The sequence below is a fragment of the Prunus persica genome, chromosome G7 (genome assembly GCF_000346465.2).
Source record: "Prunus persica cultivar Lovell chromosome G7, Prunus_persica_NCBIv2, whole genome shotgun sequence".
NCBI lineage: Eukaryota > Viridiplantae > Streptophyta > Magnoliopsida > Rosales > Rosaceae > Prunus > Prunus persica.
In genome coordinates this window covers 16,637,831-16,654,695 of record NC_034015.1, presented here as the reverse complement: position 1 = coordinate 16,654,695, position 16,865 = coordinate 16,637,831, and the positions used below count along the sequence as shown (strand labels likewise).

The 16,865-nt window shown below is 40.7% G+C and overlaps 2 protein-coding genes and 2 pseudogenes across 2 annotated transcripts; all 4 read right to left on the bottom strand.

Annotated features, from left to right (window-relative positions):
- On the bottom strand, positions 13-1,870 carry LOC18771516 (AAA-ATPase At2g18193). The gene is made up of 2 exons (XM_007204380.2): positions 902-1,870; positions 13-829 (listed from the first exon to the last, which is right to left on the bottom strand). The coding sequence occupies exons 1-2, from the start codon at positions 1,739-1,741 to the stop codon at positions 401-403; spliced, it is 1,269 nt and encodes a 422-aa protein (XP_007204442.2). The 5' UTR covers positions 1,742-1,870; the 3' UTR covers positions 13-400.
- On the bottom strand, positions 5,928-11,261 carry LOC18770953. The gene is made up of 4 exons (XM_007203356.2): positions 9,887-11,261; positions 9,224-9,654; positions 6,867-7,962; positions 5,928-6,616 (listed from the first exon to the last, which is right to left on the bottom strand). The coding sequence occupies exons 1-4, from the start codon at positions 10,889-10,891 to the stop codon at positions 6,128-6,130; spliced, it is 3,021 nt and encodes a 1,006-aa protein (XP_007203418.2). The 5' UTR covers positions 10,892-11,261; the 3' UTR covers positions 5,928-6,127.
- Positions 11,525-13,044, bottom strand: LOC18771426 (annotated as a pseudogene).
- Positions 13,888-15,041, bottom strand: LOC18771082 (annotated as a pseudogene).

Sequence of the window (16,865 nt, the reverse complement as noted above, 5' to 3'; positions counted from 1 at the left end):
ATAGTTAAGAGGTTCAGAAAGATCATTTGGTATGGATTTCGTTTCAGAAAATGCAACATGGTAGAATTTTCCTTATGGTCACAATTACGTGTCAACCCCAAAAAGGGACCCTAAGTCAACGAGACTTGTTAGAAGTCGTATAAGAACAGAAATTTCCATCAAATGCTGGTGGTCGCTTCTCTTTGCCTTCCTTGTTGACCAAAAGTCAAGGTCTCTGTTTGCAGGTCTTTTTCCACATAATTTCTCTACTTTGGTAGGTACGCTATAATTAAGAAAGAAAAAAAAGGGAAGAGTCTGAATATAACCATACATTACTTCATAATCAGATGGGACAAATGACACCAACTTATTCTACTGCCCTAGCTCATGCTAGGTGGAGGAGTTGTCACCGTCATCATCATTAACATTGAGATCCTTCTTGAGTTTCTGGTTTATCAATATTATTAGTCTCTTCAAGCTTCTTGAGTTTGAGAAAGTTGACAAGTCCAGCAAGAGCAGCATCAGCATCATCGTCGTCAACATCATCATCTCTCTTCAACAGTTGCTCACAGACCTCAGCAGGGGTGACCTCTGTGCTCTCTAGCAAGCCTGTGATTTCTCCGTAAAGGCCATGATGATTCAAGTCTTGAATGCCAAGGTAGTTGGAGGCCAAGACCCTAAACGCATGTGGAGTGCAATACGACATGTGAATGTGGACGTCCATTCGACCAGGACGCAACAGTGCAGGCTCAAGCCGATCCTTGTGATTTGTTGTGAACACAATAATTCTCTCGTCACCGCAGCTTGACCACAGACCATCCATGAAGTTTAGCAGGCCTGAGAGTGTGAACTGCAAATATCAACAGAACACTATGTGAATGCCCCAAAAAAATCTACATATAAAAAAAGAGTATGTACTAACCGTGGGCTGCTCCGATTTCCGGTCTTGCATGTCACGGACGGTGCAATCAATATCCTCAATCACCAAAATAGAACGATTTTTAGTGGATAGCAACACTCTCTTCAACTGAGAGTCACTGCAAATACCGTCGAGCTCCAATTCATACACGTCAAACTTGAGATGATTAGCCATGGCTGCAATCAAGCTCGACTTGCCAGTGCCAGGAGGGCCATACAACAAGTAGCCTCTTTTCCAGGCCTTCCCCACCTTCTTATAAAACTCCCTCCTTCTCACAAATCTGTCCAAGTCCTTGATAATCTTTGTCTTCTGGTCGGGCTCCATGGCGATCGTCTCGAACGTGGCTGGGTGCTCCAGATCCACTCGTGATGGTGAGTTAACGCTACGAAGTTTGAGAATCTTTTCCTCTTTTTTAATGGCTTCAGCCCGAGTGACCACATGGCGCAAGTAGGAGGTCAGGACTTTGTCTTTGTGTTTCTTGTGGAAGGTTAGCTCGAAGCGACGTGTTACCTGGCCGGTCGGGAATGTTTGGACCACGTAGAGCCATTTGAGGTTAATGTCCTCAAAGGTGTCGACGATCTGCTCACCGCTGTCGATGGCAAGCTTGACGGTTTCTTGGCGAGGCGTTTTGCTGACTTGGATGGTTCTGGTGGAGGGATTGATCAAGTCAATGGTGGGGAGGTAGAGTTGGGCCGCTTCGTAGACTTGGTTGGGTGGGGCGTTGGTCTGGTGGATGATGAGAGTAAGGTCATGGCATTGGCGAGGATGAGGGGATAAAAGTGTAGAAAGGTAACCGAGGGCAGTAGAAATGAAGAGCATGAGTTGTTCCACGATGAAAATCATTATGGATGGATATGCTGCAAGCAAGGGAAAGGAAGGAAGGCAGTAAAGGTTGAGAGAACAAGGAGAGGATATATATATATATATATAGTCACTTTCTTCCTCAAATAATGTTATTTAAGGAACACCCTTTAGTGTCCATTGTGAATTTATTTTCAACAATTCAAATAATTTATTTTTCAAGTTTACATTTATAAATAATCTTTATAAAAAAAAAAATTAGATAAATCAAAAACCGTTTTGATATCCAATTATGTCCTACAAAGAGGCTGTAAGAAAATACTAAAATTTCAATAATTCAATTGAGTGGTAAAATGATATCAGATTCAAGTGATTTTTTATAAAGATGATTCTTGAATGAGTATCCACAAAATAGACTGTTAAAATTAATGAAATACATTACGAAATAGATCCTACAAAAGTGTTTCTTAAATAAGTTAGTTTGAGATATCGCTCAATAAAAGTTCTATGTATATTATATATATATATATATATATATACAGAGAGCTTCCATTGAGGGATCCCTCAAATAAGCTTATTTGAGGGACACCCCTTGTAGGCCCCACTCCGGATTGTATTTCACTAATCCAAACCATCTATTTTGTAGATACTCATTCAAAGATCATCCCTACAAAAAATCACTTGAATCCGATATCATTTGACCACTCAATTAAGTTATTGAAATTTTACCATTTTCTTAAAGTACCGTGTTCATTGATTTTGTAAGACACAATTGGATGTCGAAACGGTTTCCGATTTGTCTAATTTTTTGTTAGGATGATTTATGAATGAAGATCTAAAAAATAGATGGTTTGGATCATTGGGAAAAAAATTGTAGGGTACCCTAAAGGGCGTCCCTCAAATAATTTTATTTGAGGAATCCCTCAATAGAAGGGGACTGTATATATATATATATATATATAATAGTTGGGTTGGGTTGGTGCTTGAGAAGCTGCTTAGGAGTTTCTTGTTGTCGTTTTGTTGACCAAGTCCCTCCTCTTTCTCTTAGCAATCTGAGTAGGATATGATATTTCTTTTCCATCACTAGTCTTATCTGTAGCGTCCTAGTCAAATATTCCCTTCCCTTCGGCACTTACAAAAAAAAATAAAGTTACCTAAATACCGAGTATGGTTATATATGATATGTATTATAATATAAGTAGATATTTCATCATTTTCGTTCGTCTATATTAATGTTGTTATAAAGTTATAATGCTTATTGTAACAAGTATGGTCCCAATAATTGATAATTTTTCTTGCCATATACAAATATTTCTTTTTTGCTTTTATAGAAAGCTCTTTTTTTAGGCCAAATTGTTCTTTTTTGCTTTTATAAAAAGCTCTTTTTTTAAGCCAAATTGTATAAAGCATCATGAAGAAAAATGGATACAACAAGCCATAATGCTAATGGCCTGTTGTATCCATTTTTCTCCATGATGCTTTATACAATTTGACCAAAAAAAGAGCTTTTTACAAAAGCTAATGGCCTGTTGAAAAGTAAATACACACCGACTTTTTTATAAGTGCCAAAGTTGATGAGACAACACTAATGCTTTTTTTTTTTTTTTTGTGGGCAAAGCACGCGTGGTATGTGTTGTCCTGTTTTTTTCACTAGCGTAAGCAGAAAACTATTATTCAATATGATATATGTAGTGCAGTGGCAATAAACTATTTTTTATTGACCATGCATGCTTGATTTCCTAGTAGTTTCTCTCTGTTTTCACAGAGAGGGAGAGCAAGCTTTCAACTTTTTGCTAAAATATATGTAAATTGGGGGTTTGATACTTACTCGGGAAGGAAGTTCATGTAGCAAGTGCAACCACAGTCGGTCACAATTGCATAGCAAGAGCGAGGAAGAAGCCTACTGCATGCACACCATCCATGTGTTGATTTGATGGATTTGATGCTTTCAATCATTTACTTTAGACAGCAATATTGTTAATTTGACCAATCACAAGCAAGCATCCAACGTTATTGACTCGGCAAAGCATGATGTATATAAATTTCTCCAAATAATTCAAACCCCACGAAGACGTACTATATATAAAAAGCTAATGGAGTCTATTTTAATAAAAAATTGTTTTGATTTGCAAATTAGAAGTATCATATTCGAATTTCTATAACATCTTATTTGTGTGTGTAAATTTAGACTATCGCTTGTCCTAAAAAATAATCAACAACCGGAAAAAAACAAAGCAGCTATAAACTAAGTTAAAATGAACTAAAACATATAAGCAACAGATGGATTACTAAGTCCAAATTCGAACTGGATACCAAAATAACACGCAAAGATATGTCCAAATATAAAAGCGTAGACAAAAGCTAACTGGTTTAGTTACTTGGGTATCTGAAGCTCATTTTAAAGAAACCCTTTAAAACCTGAGTTGTTCAGAACCCAAGTCCAACAATAAGTTTCTCTGTGTTGGTTCATACTTACCCTCATCATACTTACCATCTATTTTACTTGGCAAATCCCTTATTTTTAACATTTATATTTAATTGCTTTGAATTTTAGAACCTATTCTTGGGCACTTATTTTTTGAACCTGTTCTTTTTGGGCTTAAATACTTAATGGCGGTGCTCCAAGATTTGAGCATAAAAAAAACGTTTCAACGAAAAATAAATTAATGGACACACACCAATATACATAAATAACCTAATACATATAATAATATTATAGCTAAACAAACAATGATAATATCTATCTAATACAAATTATTTTTATTCCCAAAAAAGTATATTAGATAGGTAAAAATGTAAATGGGGGTGTAGTACTAATATGAAGAGTAAAAAATATATTTCGAACAAGATATTCAAAAGTAAGTACCTAATTTATTAAATAAAATAAAAACTCAAACAAAACAAAAGAGCTACAGAGAAGTGGACGGCAATTCAAACTCTACTCATCTAGTCTCCCTATATTTTCATTGTTTGAGTTGATCAGAAACCCAAGTCCAGCAATTTACTCTGTTTCTTCACCCTCATCAGTTTTCTGCCTCTTTGCTTTCTCAGTCGACTCTTCAATTTCATCCTCGTTTTGTTACTCTCGACCTTCTTACGTTTCAGAAAATTAACAAGTCCTTGAAGAGCACCATCAGCATCATCACTCTTCATGAGCTCCTCGGAACCTCTGCAGGGGTCACCTCTGCGCTCTCTATCAACCCTTCAATGTGGCCGCAAAGCAGATGGGGGTTGTTGCCGCCACCGTGGATGCCAAGGTAGTTAGTGGCCAAGATCCTGAACCCACTTGTGGTGCAATATGAGAGGTGAATGTGGACGTCCATTCAACCAGAACGCAGCAATGCAGGGTCGAGCCGGTCCTTGTGGTTTGTAGTGAACACAATGATTCTCTCATCGCCACAGCTTGACCACAATCCATCTATGAAGTTGAGTAGGCCAGAGAGTGTCAACTGCAATACCCAATTTGTTTTATATATATATATATAACACCATGTCAATTGCCTTGCAACATATTTTTGATTATTAAATCATAAAAAACCTAAAATAAATCAAGGATTGAATTGAAGGTTGAGTTAAATGTTGACTAAAAATTAGATTAAGAAAATTTATGAAAAGTTTGTGATGAGAGATGACTGGCCTTGTTAGGTCCTAGTTGAGAGTAGTCTTTGACATAGATATATTCTCTCAATTTTCTGCCTCTTTGCTTTCTCAGTCCCTTCATTGAATTCATCCTCCACTTTGTTGCTCTCAACATTCTTACGTTTGAGAAAATTGACGAGTCCTTGAAGAGCAACATCAGCATCGCCACTCTTCACGGCTTGCGTTGAATGCGCGCCATAAAAAACGATTTTTTACAGTGCACAATGTATGCATGCCTTAAGAGTCATTTTTGGTGAAGTGTATGTTCATTCAATTCGTTTGTTTTATTTTGCAAGAATCTATCTGTTTCAGAGAGCAGTTATATGTACTCGTTTTGTTGCTAGAAGAAGAATTGGTAATTTGGTTTTTAGTAATTAAGTTCATCTGCGTCTGGCCCAGTCTTGGACATTTCCTGGATTTGGCTTTCTCAAACTTTAATGGAGCTCATTCTTGCTGTGAATTTTGACCCGGATTGCTTGCTAGCTAGGCCTAAGAACCAACATAAATTAATGTATAGTAATTTTTCTTTTTCTATGTGACGTAGATATAACTTTCCATTGTTTTCATTCATAGAGTTCATAAAATCAAGTTCAGCAAGTAGGTTACATCAGATAAGATATCATAAGAGAGAGCTTGAAAGCTAAGTTGATCTAAAAGAGGGGTTTATCTAATTTTAAAACATAAACTAGGAGGGTTTTTATCTGATTTTGAAGCATAAACTAGGAGATGGGAGGCCATCATCATGCATCAGAATGTGTAGTTCGGGTAGATGGAACCCCAGCAACTTTGTTATCCATTTCCTGCCCCGTTGCTTCTTGATTGGCAATTATCTTTGTTTCCTGCGCCGTGGCTTCTTGATTGGCAAGTTTCTTTGTTTCCTGAGCCGTGGCTTCTTGATTGGCAAATTTCTCTCTCTGCCGCGGCATTCTTCCACTTGAGCAAATTGACAAGTCCTTGAAGAGCAAAATCAGTGTCATCACTCTTCATGAGTTCCTCGGCAACCTCTGCAGGGGTCACCTCTGTGCTCGCTATCAATCCTTCAATTTCTCCGCAGAGGCGGTGACGGTTGTCAACGGCAATGCCAAGGTAGTTAGAGGCCAAGATCCTGAACCCACTTGCTGTGCAGTAGGACAGGTGAATGTGGACATCCATTCGACCAGGACGCAGCAATGCAGGGTCAAGCCGATCCCTGTGGTTTGTGGTGAACACAATAATTCTCTCATCACCACAGCTTGACCACAAACCATCTATGAAGTTCAGGAAGCCTGGTAGTGTCACCTGCAATTAGATCATGAGGCCATGTAAAAATCTAATTTAATTAACAGGACAAATGACCAAATCACATATGAAATAAAACTATCAAAATAAAACTAAAAGGACTTAGTGGAATATGGTTCAAACTTCAAACTAGTGGAATCAAAATTGTAACTTAGCCTTACATGTAGTAAAAGATTGAACCTATGATCATCAAAATAAGATACAGGCAAATAAAAATAAAAATAAAAACACACAGAAAACAGGTACTAACCCGGTCTTCAGAATCCGATTTCGATTTCGATTTTGAATCCGCTGCCCTGTTTCCAGCATCCACTCTGCAGCAATCAATATCCTCGATTACCAAAATAGAACGATTTGTGGTGGACAGCAGCACCCTCCTCAAATGAGAGTCGCTGTAAATACTTGCAAGCTCCAAATCATACACATTAAACTTGAGATAGTTAGCCATGGCCGCAATCAAGCTCGATTTACCAGTACCAGGAGGGCCATACAACAAGTAGCCTCTCTTCCAAGCCTTCCTCACCTTCTTATAAAACTCCCTCCTCCTCACAAACCTGTCCATGTCCTCTACAATGGCTCTCTTAAGCTCCGGCTCCATGGCCATTGTCTCAAATGTAGATGGGTGCTCCAGATTCACCGAGCCCCAGTAAGAATTGCCTTCCTCCTCCTCGTCGTTGTGGCTGCTGCTTGGCCAGAGATGGCGGGTGTAAAGCTTGACAACCTTTTGCTCGTCCTTGATGGCTTCGGCTCGAGCAAGCACAAAGGGCAAGTAAGAGTTCAAAACCTTGTCTTTGTGCTTCTTGCTGAAGGTGAGCTCAAAGAATTGCTTCTCAACATTCTTGTTATTCTTGCCCACCTTCTTGCTCTCTGACAAGAAACGCCACCGGAGCTTGACGTTGTCAAAGGTGTCGGCGACCTCCTCGTCTTTCGTCATGGCGACGGAGTTGTCCTTCTTGCGGGGCGTCTTGCTGACACGGAGGCGCTCAGTGGAGGGGCCGATCTTTGTCCGGAGGTAGACGTCGGCGGCGTCGTAAACTTGGTTTCGTATCATGCTGGAGTGCTCGTCGACGATTAGAGTGAACTTGGTGGAGAAGAAAGGCGTAAGAAGGTAATTGATGGCCGAGAATAGGTAGGTGCGGAAAGGCTCAGGGATGAGTTCCTTGGCCATGGAACGGAGCAGCATCATGCATGTTGCGAAGGAGGCGTAGGCTGAGAACAGAGTGGATGCTGTTGTTGGCATCTGACCTTTCAGATCTTTGAGAGAAAACATTGTGTTTGTTTCGAAAACTTGAGATGGTATTGATTCTTTAGGGCAGCAGTTTTTTTGATTACCAGGAAGAGTCTCTCTGTTTCAGAGAGATGCACTCATTTTTGCTGCTAAAAGAAGAATTGGTGATTGGTTTGTAGCAGTTAAGTTCATCTGTCTGCATATATATATATATATATATATATATATATATATATATATATAGGAGCAAAGACTTATTTGTACTAAACGCATACCAAGTGCATTTCTTCAACAACAATAAAAGCATGAAATTTTTTGTCACACATAATTTGAATTGCATGAAGAGAATATTGTAGAGGTTTGACTCTGTTGCTCTGCAACTTCCCTCATGAGGAAGAGAGATTGGAGTTGTGAGTTTGACCACATTGATCTTTTCCTGGATTTGGGTTTCTCAAGCTCTGATGGAATTTTCCTTGATTTGGGCCTTTTTGTTTTTGTCAAACTGATTTGGGCCTTTTAGATTTATTTTTTTAAAAAAAATTTCAATTAAGAGAGACAATAATATACTAAATTCACATACACAACATGGAATGCTAGGACTCGAACACAGAACCTTACCTAAATGAGCAATTACTCCGAACCACTAATCCTTTGCTTTAGATTAAATTTTGAAGCACATTTCTCACCCTGCTGCTTTGTTGCTCTGAATTTTTATAGGACAGAGCACACTTCCGAGTCCCCACTCATTCGCACATTCACATATAAATTAGAAAAGAATAAACAGCCTATAATTGCTTGAAATCTCGGAGCTCTGTAATTGCAAATGACCCTATCATCTCTATATCCTACTTGCATATTAGCATTTCCCACACACATCACATGCATCTGGAATTCTGGATCATACAACTTAATTAATTTGCTTGTTTTTCCATTCTTGATCGGTTCAGAAAACCAAGTTCAGCAAGTCATTACATCAATCAAACAACACAATTAAGGACAAAAAGCAAGTCATATTCGAATCATAATTAAAAGTATAAGCATTTTAATTTTTCTCCCCTGTATGTGAATTAGTTTATGAGATGGTGTGTGATTCACTTTGCTATCTGCCATTGGTTCTGTGTGCTTTCATTTCTTGAGTTCATAAATCATTTAAGTCATTACATCAGATAAAATAGCATAAAGAGTGCTCTAAAGCTATATGTTTCTCAAAAAGGGTTTAGAGTTTATCTCAGATTTGAAACATAAACTAGGAGATGAGCTCGAAAGCTATATGTATCTCAAAAGGGTTTAGGTTTTATCTAAGATTTGAAACCTAAACTAGGAGATGGATGGGAGGCCATCATCATCATGCATCAGAATGTATTGCAGGGAAGATGAACCCCAGCAACTTTGTTATCCCTTTTCTGCCTCGTGGCTTCTTGTTCTTGATAAGCAATTTTTTTTTCTCGCTCTCGGCCTTCTTACGCTTGAGCAAATTGACAAGTCCTTGAAGAGCAACATCAGCATCTTCACTCTTCATGAGCTCCTCGGCAACCTCTGCAGGAGTCACCTCTGTGCTCTCTATCAACCCTTCAATTTCGCCACAACGGCAGTGACGATTGTTGTCACCAATGCCAAGGTAGTTAGAGGCCAAGATCCTGAACCCACTGGTGGTGCAATAGGACAGGTGAATGTGGACGTCCATTCGACCAGGACGCAGCAATGCAGTATCAAGCCGATCCTTGTGGTTTGTGGTGAACACAATAATTCTCTCATCGCCACAGCTTGACCACAATCCATCTATGAAGTTGAGTAGGCCTGATAGTGTCACCTGTAGCACCATGTCAAGGCCACAGTAACATGTATATCAAACTGTGTTATTAACAGGACAAATGACCAAATTCCATATGAAATAAAACTATCAAGATAAAACTAAAGGGACTTAAAGCGGAATTCAAACTTCAAACTAGTGGAATCAAAACTGTAATTTAGTCTTACATATAGTAAAAATTGAACCTTTCATCGTCAAGTATAAGTATGTTTAAATAAAAAAAGGTACTCACCTGGTTATCTGAATCCGAATCTGAATCCGAATCCGATGCCCTGTTTCGAACATCCACTCTGCAGCAATCAATATCCTCGATTACCAAAATAGAACGATTTGTGGTGGACAGCAACACCCTCTTCAACACAGCGTCGCTAGAAATACTAGCAAGCTCCAAATCATACACATTGAACTTGAGATAGTTAGCCATGGCTGCTATTAGGCTGGATTTTCCAGTACCAGGTGGGCCATACAGCAAGTAGCCTCTTTTCCAAGCCTTGCCCACCTTCTTGTAAAACTCCCTCCTCCTCACAAACATCTCCAAATCCTCCATAATGGTTCTCTTCAGCTCTGTGTCCAGCGCCATTGTCTCGAACGTGGACGGGTGCTCCAGGTTCACCGAGCCCCACTCGGAGCAGCCGTCGTCGTCCTCATCACTGCGAGACCAGTAATGACGAGTGTAGAGCTTGACAACATTTTCCTCTGCTTTGATGGCATCGGCCTGAGCAAGCACGAAGGGCAGGTAAGCCTTCAAAACCTTGTCTTTGTGTTTCTTGCAGAAGGTTAGCTCGAAGAAACGTTTCGTAGAAGTCATGTCGCTCTTGCCGAGCTTTTTGGTCTCCACCAAGAAACGCCACCTGAGCTTGACATTGTCGAAGGTGTCGGCGACTTCCTCGTCTTCGTCAATGGTGACGCCGATGGTCTTCTTCCAGGGAGTTTTGCCAACGCGGAGGCGCACAGTGGAGGGACCGATCTTTGTCCGAAGATAGACCTCGGCGGCATCGTAGACTTGGTTGCGCGTCATGCCGAAGTACTGGTCGATGAGCAGAGTGAACTCGACGGAGAAGAAAGGTGCAAAAATGTAATTGATGGCCTTGTAGATGTAGGAGCGGAGAGGGGCCGGGATGTGCTCGTTGGCCATGGAGCGCACCAGCATCATGAATGCTGTGAAGGAGGCATAGGCTGAAAGCAGAGCCGATGGTGTTGTTGGCATCTGATCTTTCAGATCGTTGAGAGAAAACATTGTGTTGCTTTTTTTTTTTTTTTTCCGAACATATGGGTTTTTGGCAGAGGAGGAGGTTGGCTAAGAAGAAGTATTGATGTTGTGTAATTTTATTTATGAATTAGCGACATTAAAGTTTTTTTGATGTCCCTATCTCTGTTTCAGCGAGTTGCAGAGTTTCAGAGAGCAGCTATGCACTCATTTTGGTGCTAAGAGAAGAACTGGCAAAGGGTTGTTAATAATTAAGCTCATATGCATATATAGCAAAGACTTGCCGTCCAAGGAGCATACCAACTGTATTTCCCCCACACACAAAAAGGTATGATATTTTTGGTCCACATATTTTGAATGCATCAAGACATTGTTTGACTGTACTGCTGCAGGAGAGAGATTGGAGTTGTGAGTTGGAACCACATCTAGAGAGAGAGAGAGAGAGAGAGAGAGAGAGAGAGGAGACTCTAGTTGCTCAAAGAACTTTTCTCTCACCCTGCTGCTTTCCTCTGAATTTGACAAAGCCCATTTCCACAGTTCCAAAATTCAATGGACCATTCAGATACAAATTTGCAAAACCCAACATTCATAACAAATTTTTGTTAAACAAATAAGCAAAGTGCCAACCGCATACACACAAAGTCATATATGGGAAAATCAAAATCACCAAAGATGGAAGTTGAACAAGTTTCTGATCCGTCTTCTACGACGTCGTTTCTTCTTGGTTTTCAATTTCTTCATGTACCTCTCAGTCTCAATCTTCTTCTTTATGATGAAATTGACAAGTCCCTGAAGAGCAACATCAGCATCATCACTCTTCATGAGCTCCTCCGCAACCTCTGCAGGTGTCACCTCTGTGCTCTTTATCAACCCTTCCACTTCACCACAGAGGAGAGGGCGGTTGTCGTCACGAATTCCGAGGTAGTTAGAGGCTAAGATCCTGAACCCACTTGTCGTGCAATACGACAAGTGAATGTGGAGGTCCATTCGGCCAGGACGTAGCAATGCAGGGTCAAGCTTCTCCTTGCGGTTGGTGGTGAAGACAATTATTCTCTCATCACCGCAGCTTGACCACAAACCATCAATGAAGTTCAACAAGCCCGAGAGCGTCACCTGCATCATGCAACATATTGATTGATTCTATAACACCAAAATATATAACAAACAAATATAAAGTATACTAACCCCGGTCTTAGTATTAGGTTTCGACTTCTTCTCCGTTTCCAAATCCGAATCCGAATCAGAATACGAATCTGAATCTGAATCTGAATCCAAATCATGTTTTCGTTTTTGAACATCCACCTTACAGCAGTCAATGTCAACAAAACCCTCTTCAAATGAGAGTCGCTGCGAATGCTAGCAAGCTCCAAATCGAACACATCAAACTTGAGAAAATTAGCCATGGCCGCAATCAGGCTGGATTTTCCCGGGCCGGCCGGGCCATACAACAAGTAGCCTCTTTTCCAAGCCTTGCCCACCTTCTTGTAAAACTCCCTCCTACTCACAAACCTCTCCAAATCCTCTACAATGGTTCTCTTGAGATCTGGCTCCAGCGCCATTGTCTCAAACGTAGCCGGGTGCTCCAGGTTTAGGGATCCCCATTCAGTGTTGCCATCCTCAACGACGTCCTCCCATGACAAGATATGACGTGTATAAATCTTGAGAACCTTTTCTTCTTGCTTCATGGCGGTTCCCTGGGCAAGCACGTGGGGCAAGTAGCTGCCCATCACTCTTTCCTTGTGTTTCTTGCGGAACGACAGCTCAAATTAGCGCAGCCTGTTTTTGTTCCCGGTCTTTGTTTCGGTGACTAGCCGCCACTTGAGCTTGATGTTGTCGAACGTGTCGATGACTTCCTCGTCTCTGTCGATGGCGACGCCCATGGACTTCTTCCGGGGCGTTTTGCTGACGCGGAGACGCTGAGTGGCGGGGCCGATCTTTTTATCGAGGTAGACCGCGGCGGCATCGTAGACTTGGTTGCGGGACATGTCGGAGTACTCGTAGAAGGCGAGAGTGAGGTAAAAAGAGAAGAGGCCGGAGAGAGGGCTAAAAAGGTAACTGAGGGAGGAGGAAATATAGGTGCGGAGAGGGTCCGGGATGAAGTCGTTGGCCATGGAACGGAAGACCATCATGAAGGTTGCAAAGGAGGCATATGCTGAGAACATAGACGACGCCGTTTCCGGCATGACATTGTTGAGAGAAAACATTTGTGCTACCCTATAATTCAAGTCCCAAAGGGTTGGGGAACTAATAGGATAGCAAGTGAGGTGAGATTTATAATGAGCCACAACTTGAGGTGCAAGGAGAATCTTTTGTTCATTAATGAAGGGTAGTTGCTTAGTCTCAAAGTCGGTCATGACTGTCTTGACCTTTATCCAACTCATAAGTCTTCATGATTTGACTTGGTGTCAGTTAAAAAATTATTATTATTATTATTATTTATTTTGCAATGGACTAAAAACACTATTGTAAATCACTATTTTGACCAAAAACAGACCCCCAAAAAAAATGTAAATCCTGATACAAAAAACAATGTAACAATGTATGGCTGAAAAACAACCCATTATTCCTATGGGAGATTCACTATTATATCCAATATGGAGACTCAAATTATAAAAATACCCTATATAAAATGGACTTTAGAAACACACCCAAAGCCCATTTACAACATAACAAAAAAGCTTTTAACTTCTTATAAATTACAAAACTGCCATCAATTTCTTAAAACAAGCCCAACCCCAAAATCTCATAAAAATACCCAAAGCACTCAATAGGGCATCAAAGTAATTTAATAATCAATATTAAATTCAATAAGGCCAGCTATCATTTTTTGGGTTTTTTTTGGATTTGTTTATAGGAATTCAATTGTGTAGGGTTTATTTATAATATTAGTGCTAGAAATGGGTATATCACTAAATATCTCTATTCCTAAACGGGTTTCTTCAAAATACTTTCAGGCGTTCGTTGAAAATATTTTCAAACGTTTCTTCAAAAGAGAAAACCTAGTAGATTTTGTCTGCTTCTTTTCCTTAGCCTCTACTTCCTCCTTCTTTTCTCTCCCTCTCGGCCTGGTTATGTTTGAGGAAATTGACAAGTGCTCCAAGCGACACTTCAGCGTCATCACTCTTCATGAGTTCCTCAGCAACCTGTGCAGGAGTGACCTCTGTGCTCTCTATCAACCGTTCGATTTCTCCAAACAGGCGGTGATCTTCACCGTCGCGAATACCAAGGTAGTTACAGGCCAGGACCCTGAAACCGCTTGGAGTGCAATAGGACATGTGGATGTGGACGTCCATTCGACCAGGACGCAGTAAGGCAGGGTCAAGCATTTCCTTGCAGTTTGTGATGAAGATTATGATTCTTTCGTCACCGCAGCTTGACCGCAAACCATCTATGCAGTTCAATAGCCAGTGCCAGGTGGGCCATACAGCAAGTAACCTCTCTTCCAAGCGTTCCCCACCTTGCTATAAAACTCCCTCCTCCCCACAAACCTCTCCAAATCCTCTATGATCATTCTCTTGAGCTCCGGATCCATGGCCAACTTGTCAAACGTGCACGGGTGATCCAGATTTATGGAGCCCCAGCTGTCATTCTCCTCGTCGTCGTCGCCGTACCAATAATCTAGGTTAGTGTAAAGCTTGAGCGTTTTCTGCTCTTCTTTTAGGGTTTTGGCCCGAGCCAGCACGTAGGGCAAGTAGTAGTCGATCACTTTGTCCTTGTGCTTCTTGTGGAAAGTCAGCTCGAACCGGTGCTTTTCCTTTTCCTTTGCATCCGTACTGCCGTTACTGGGCTTCTCGACTTTGGTCACCACGTAACACCACTTCATCTTAACGCCGTCGAAGGTGTCATCGACTTCCTCGTCCCTGTCGATCGACACGTTGATCGCCTTCATACGGGGCAATTTGCTGACGCGGAGGCACCTCACGGAGGGGCCAATTTTCGTTCGCAGGTAGACCTCTATGGCTTCGTAGAGTTCGTTATAGGTCATGCCGTAGTGCTCGTCGAACAGGAGGGTGACCTCGCGGGAGAAGAAAGGGGCAAAAGGGTAATTGAAGACCGAGTACATGTATGAGCGGAGTGGTTGGGGCATGAGTTCGGTGGCCATGGAGCGGACCAGCATCATGAACCCAGCAAAAGAGGCGTAGGCGGAAAACCATACGGACGTGGATGCCGCCGTGGGCATGTAATAGTCAACCATCGTGGGAGGTTGACTATTATTTGACCTTGCAATGCAATAGCTTAGGGGTGGTTGCGGTTCGGTAACTGCGAATTTTTACTCAAATCGCAAACCGACCGACTATTTGCGGTTTGGTGATTTTTGAAACCGCAAACCGACCGCGTTTTGCGGTTTACCGCATTGAGGTAAACCGCAAAAATGCGGTCGGTTACCGCGAATTTGCGGTTTAAAACCGCAAATTCTCAAGCATTCACAAAAATATAAATTTACAACCTAAATAAATAAATACACAACCTCAATTTCTCAAGCATATATAAATTCACAATCGATTCCAATTCTCAAGCATTTACAACCTAAGAAAATTAAAGTTACAATTCCAAACATTCCGATTAAAGTTAAACTTCTCAAGCATTCCAATTCCAAATCCTTTAAATTTACAAACCAAAAGCAAAATGAATTAAAGTTACAACCAAAAAGAAAAATCCAATTAACAGTTAATTAAAGTTACAAACTAAAAGGAAAAATGCAATACACCAATGTTACAAACTCAAGTGTTGGTGGTGAGTGGATTTGAAGAACCCCTTTGTGTTGTTTGAGCACCAATGCTATCTACAAATAAAACAACATAGTTTAGTACATTTTATTATAAGAAGAAGCATAAATAACATTAGCATAAATAAACTAATTACTTACAAGTTGTCATATCTTCCATTTCCTTGTAGAATTCAACCTCATCATCTGTTGGTTCCTTGTAAAAGGAAAATTCGTCCGCTCTAAGCCAATCACTAGTACGCACTAATGCCTCTACCATTTTAAGATGCAAAGAGCTTCTAAAAGGATCCACAATCCTCTTGCCTAGGCTAAAAGCATTTTCACTAGCAACCGTAGAACTTGGAATTGCAAAGATATCCTTGGCAACTTGTGAAAGAATAGGATATCTTGTTTGGTTCCCTTTCCACCAATTCAAGAGAAGAGAAGGGTTTACAATTTTACTTAATTATTCATAGAGTATAGCCGTGCGGCTATACTTTGCGGTTTGCGGTAACCGCAAATTTTGAAAATCAAATACCGCAACCGCAACCGTAAATGCGGTTCGGTTCTTAATACCGCGATTGCGGTTCGGTTTACCGTGATTTCGGTTTTATTGTGTGTAGATAAAGTTGTGGAAGTGAAGACCATTACCCAATCAATAATATTATTACTGAAATTTGGACGAAAGTTCATATGATTTCCCAAATTATTTCAAAGGTTAACATGAAAAGGACAATCTCTATGTGACCTTTTCGAAGAAGGTTTTGTTACTAACCTATTTACTTTCATTGCAGGTAACATGTTTGGATTCAAGGCCATGCATTTGCGAATCCCTCATGCTTATGTTAACATTTTTCAAGACCCGCCTCATGGGATCCAAGTTGAGAGAGATAAATTGAACAAGTACGGCCGTGTCCTATTGTGATGTACTATTAAACCTAAATTGGGATTATCCACTAAGAATTACGATATATATATATATATAGCAGTTTATGAATGTCTCCGCAGCGGACTTGATTTTACCAAAGATGATGAGAATGTTAATTCCCAACCATTTATGAGTGGAGGGACCGTTCTTATTTTGTGCCGAAGCAATTTTTGATTTTTTTTTAAAAAAAAAAAAATTTGTCGCTGACGTCACAGCCCTCAGGCAAGAGCTTAGGCTATTCTTGCCTTCGGGGCTGCCACAGCTTGGTGGAGCCCACGCCTTGGCTTGGCTGTTTTGTATCGCTGGAGGTAAATTTCTTGGCCTAGGCAGCCTTTTACCAAGGCTGGACCTCGTGCTGGAAGTTCTCTTAC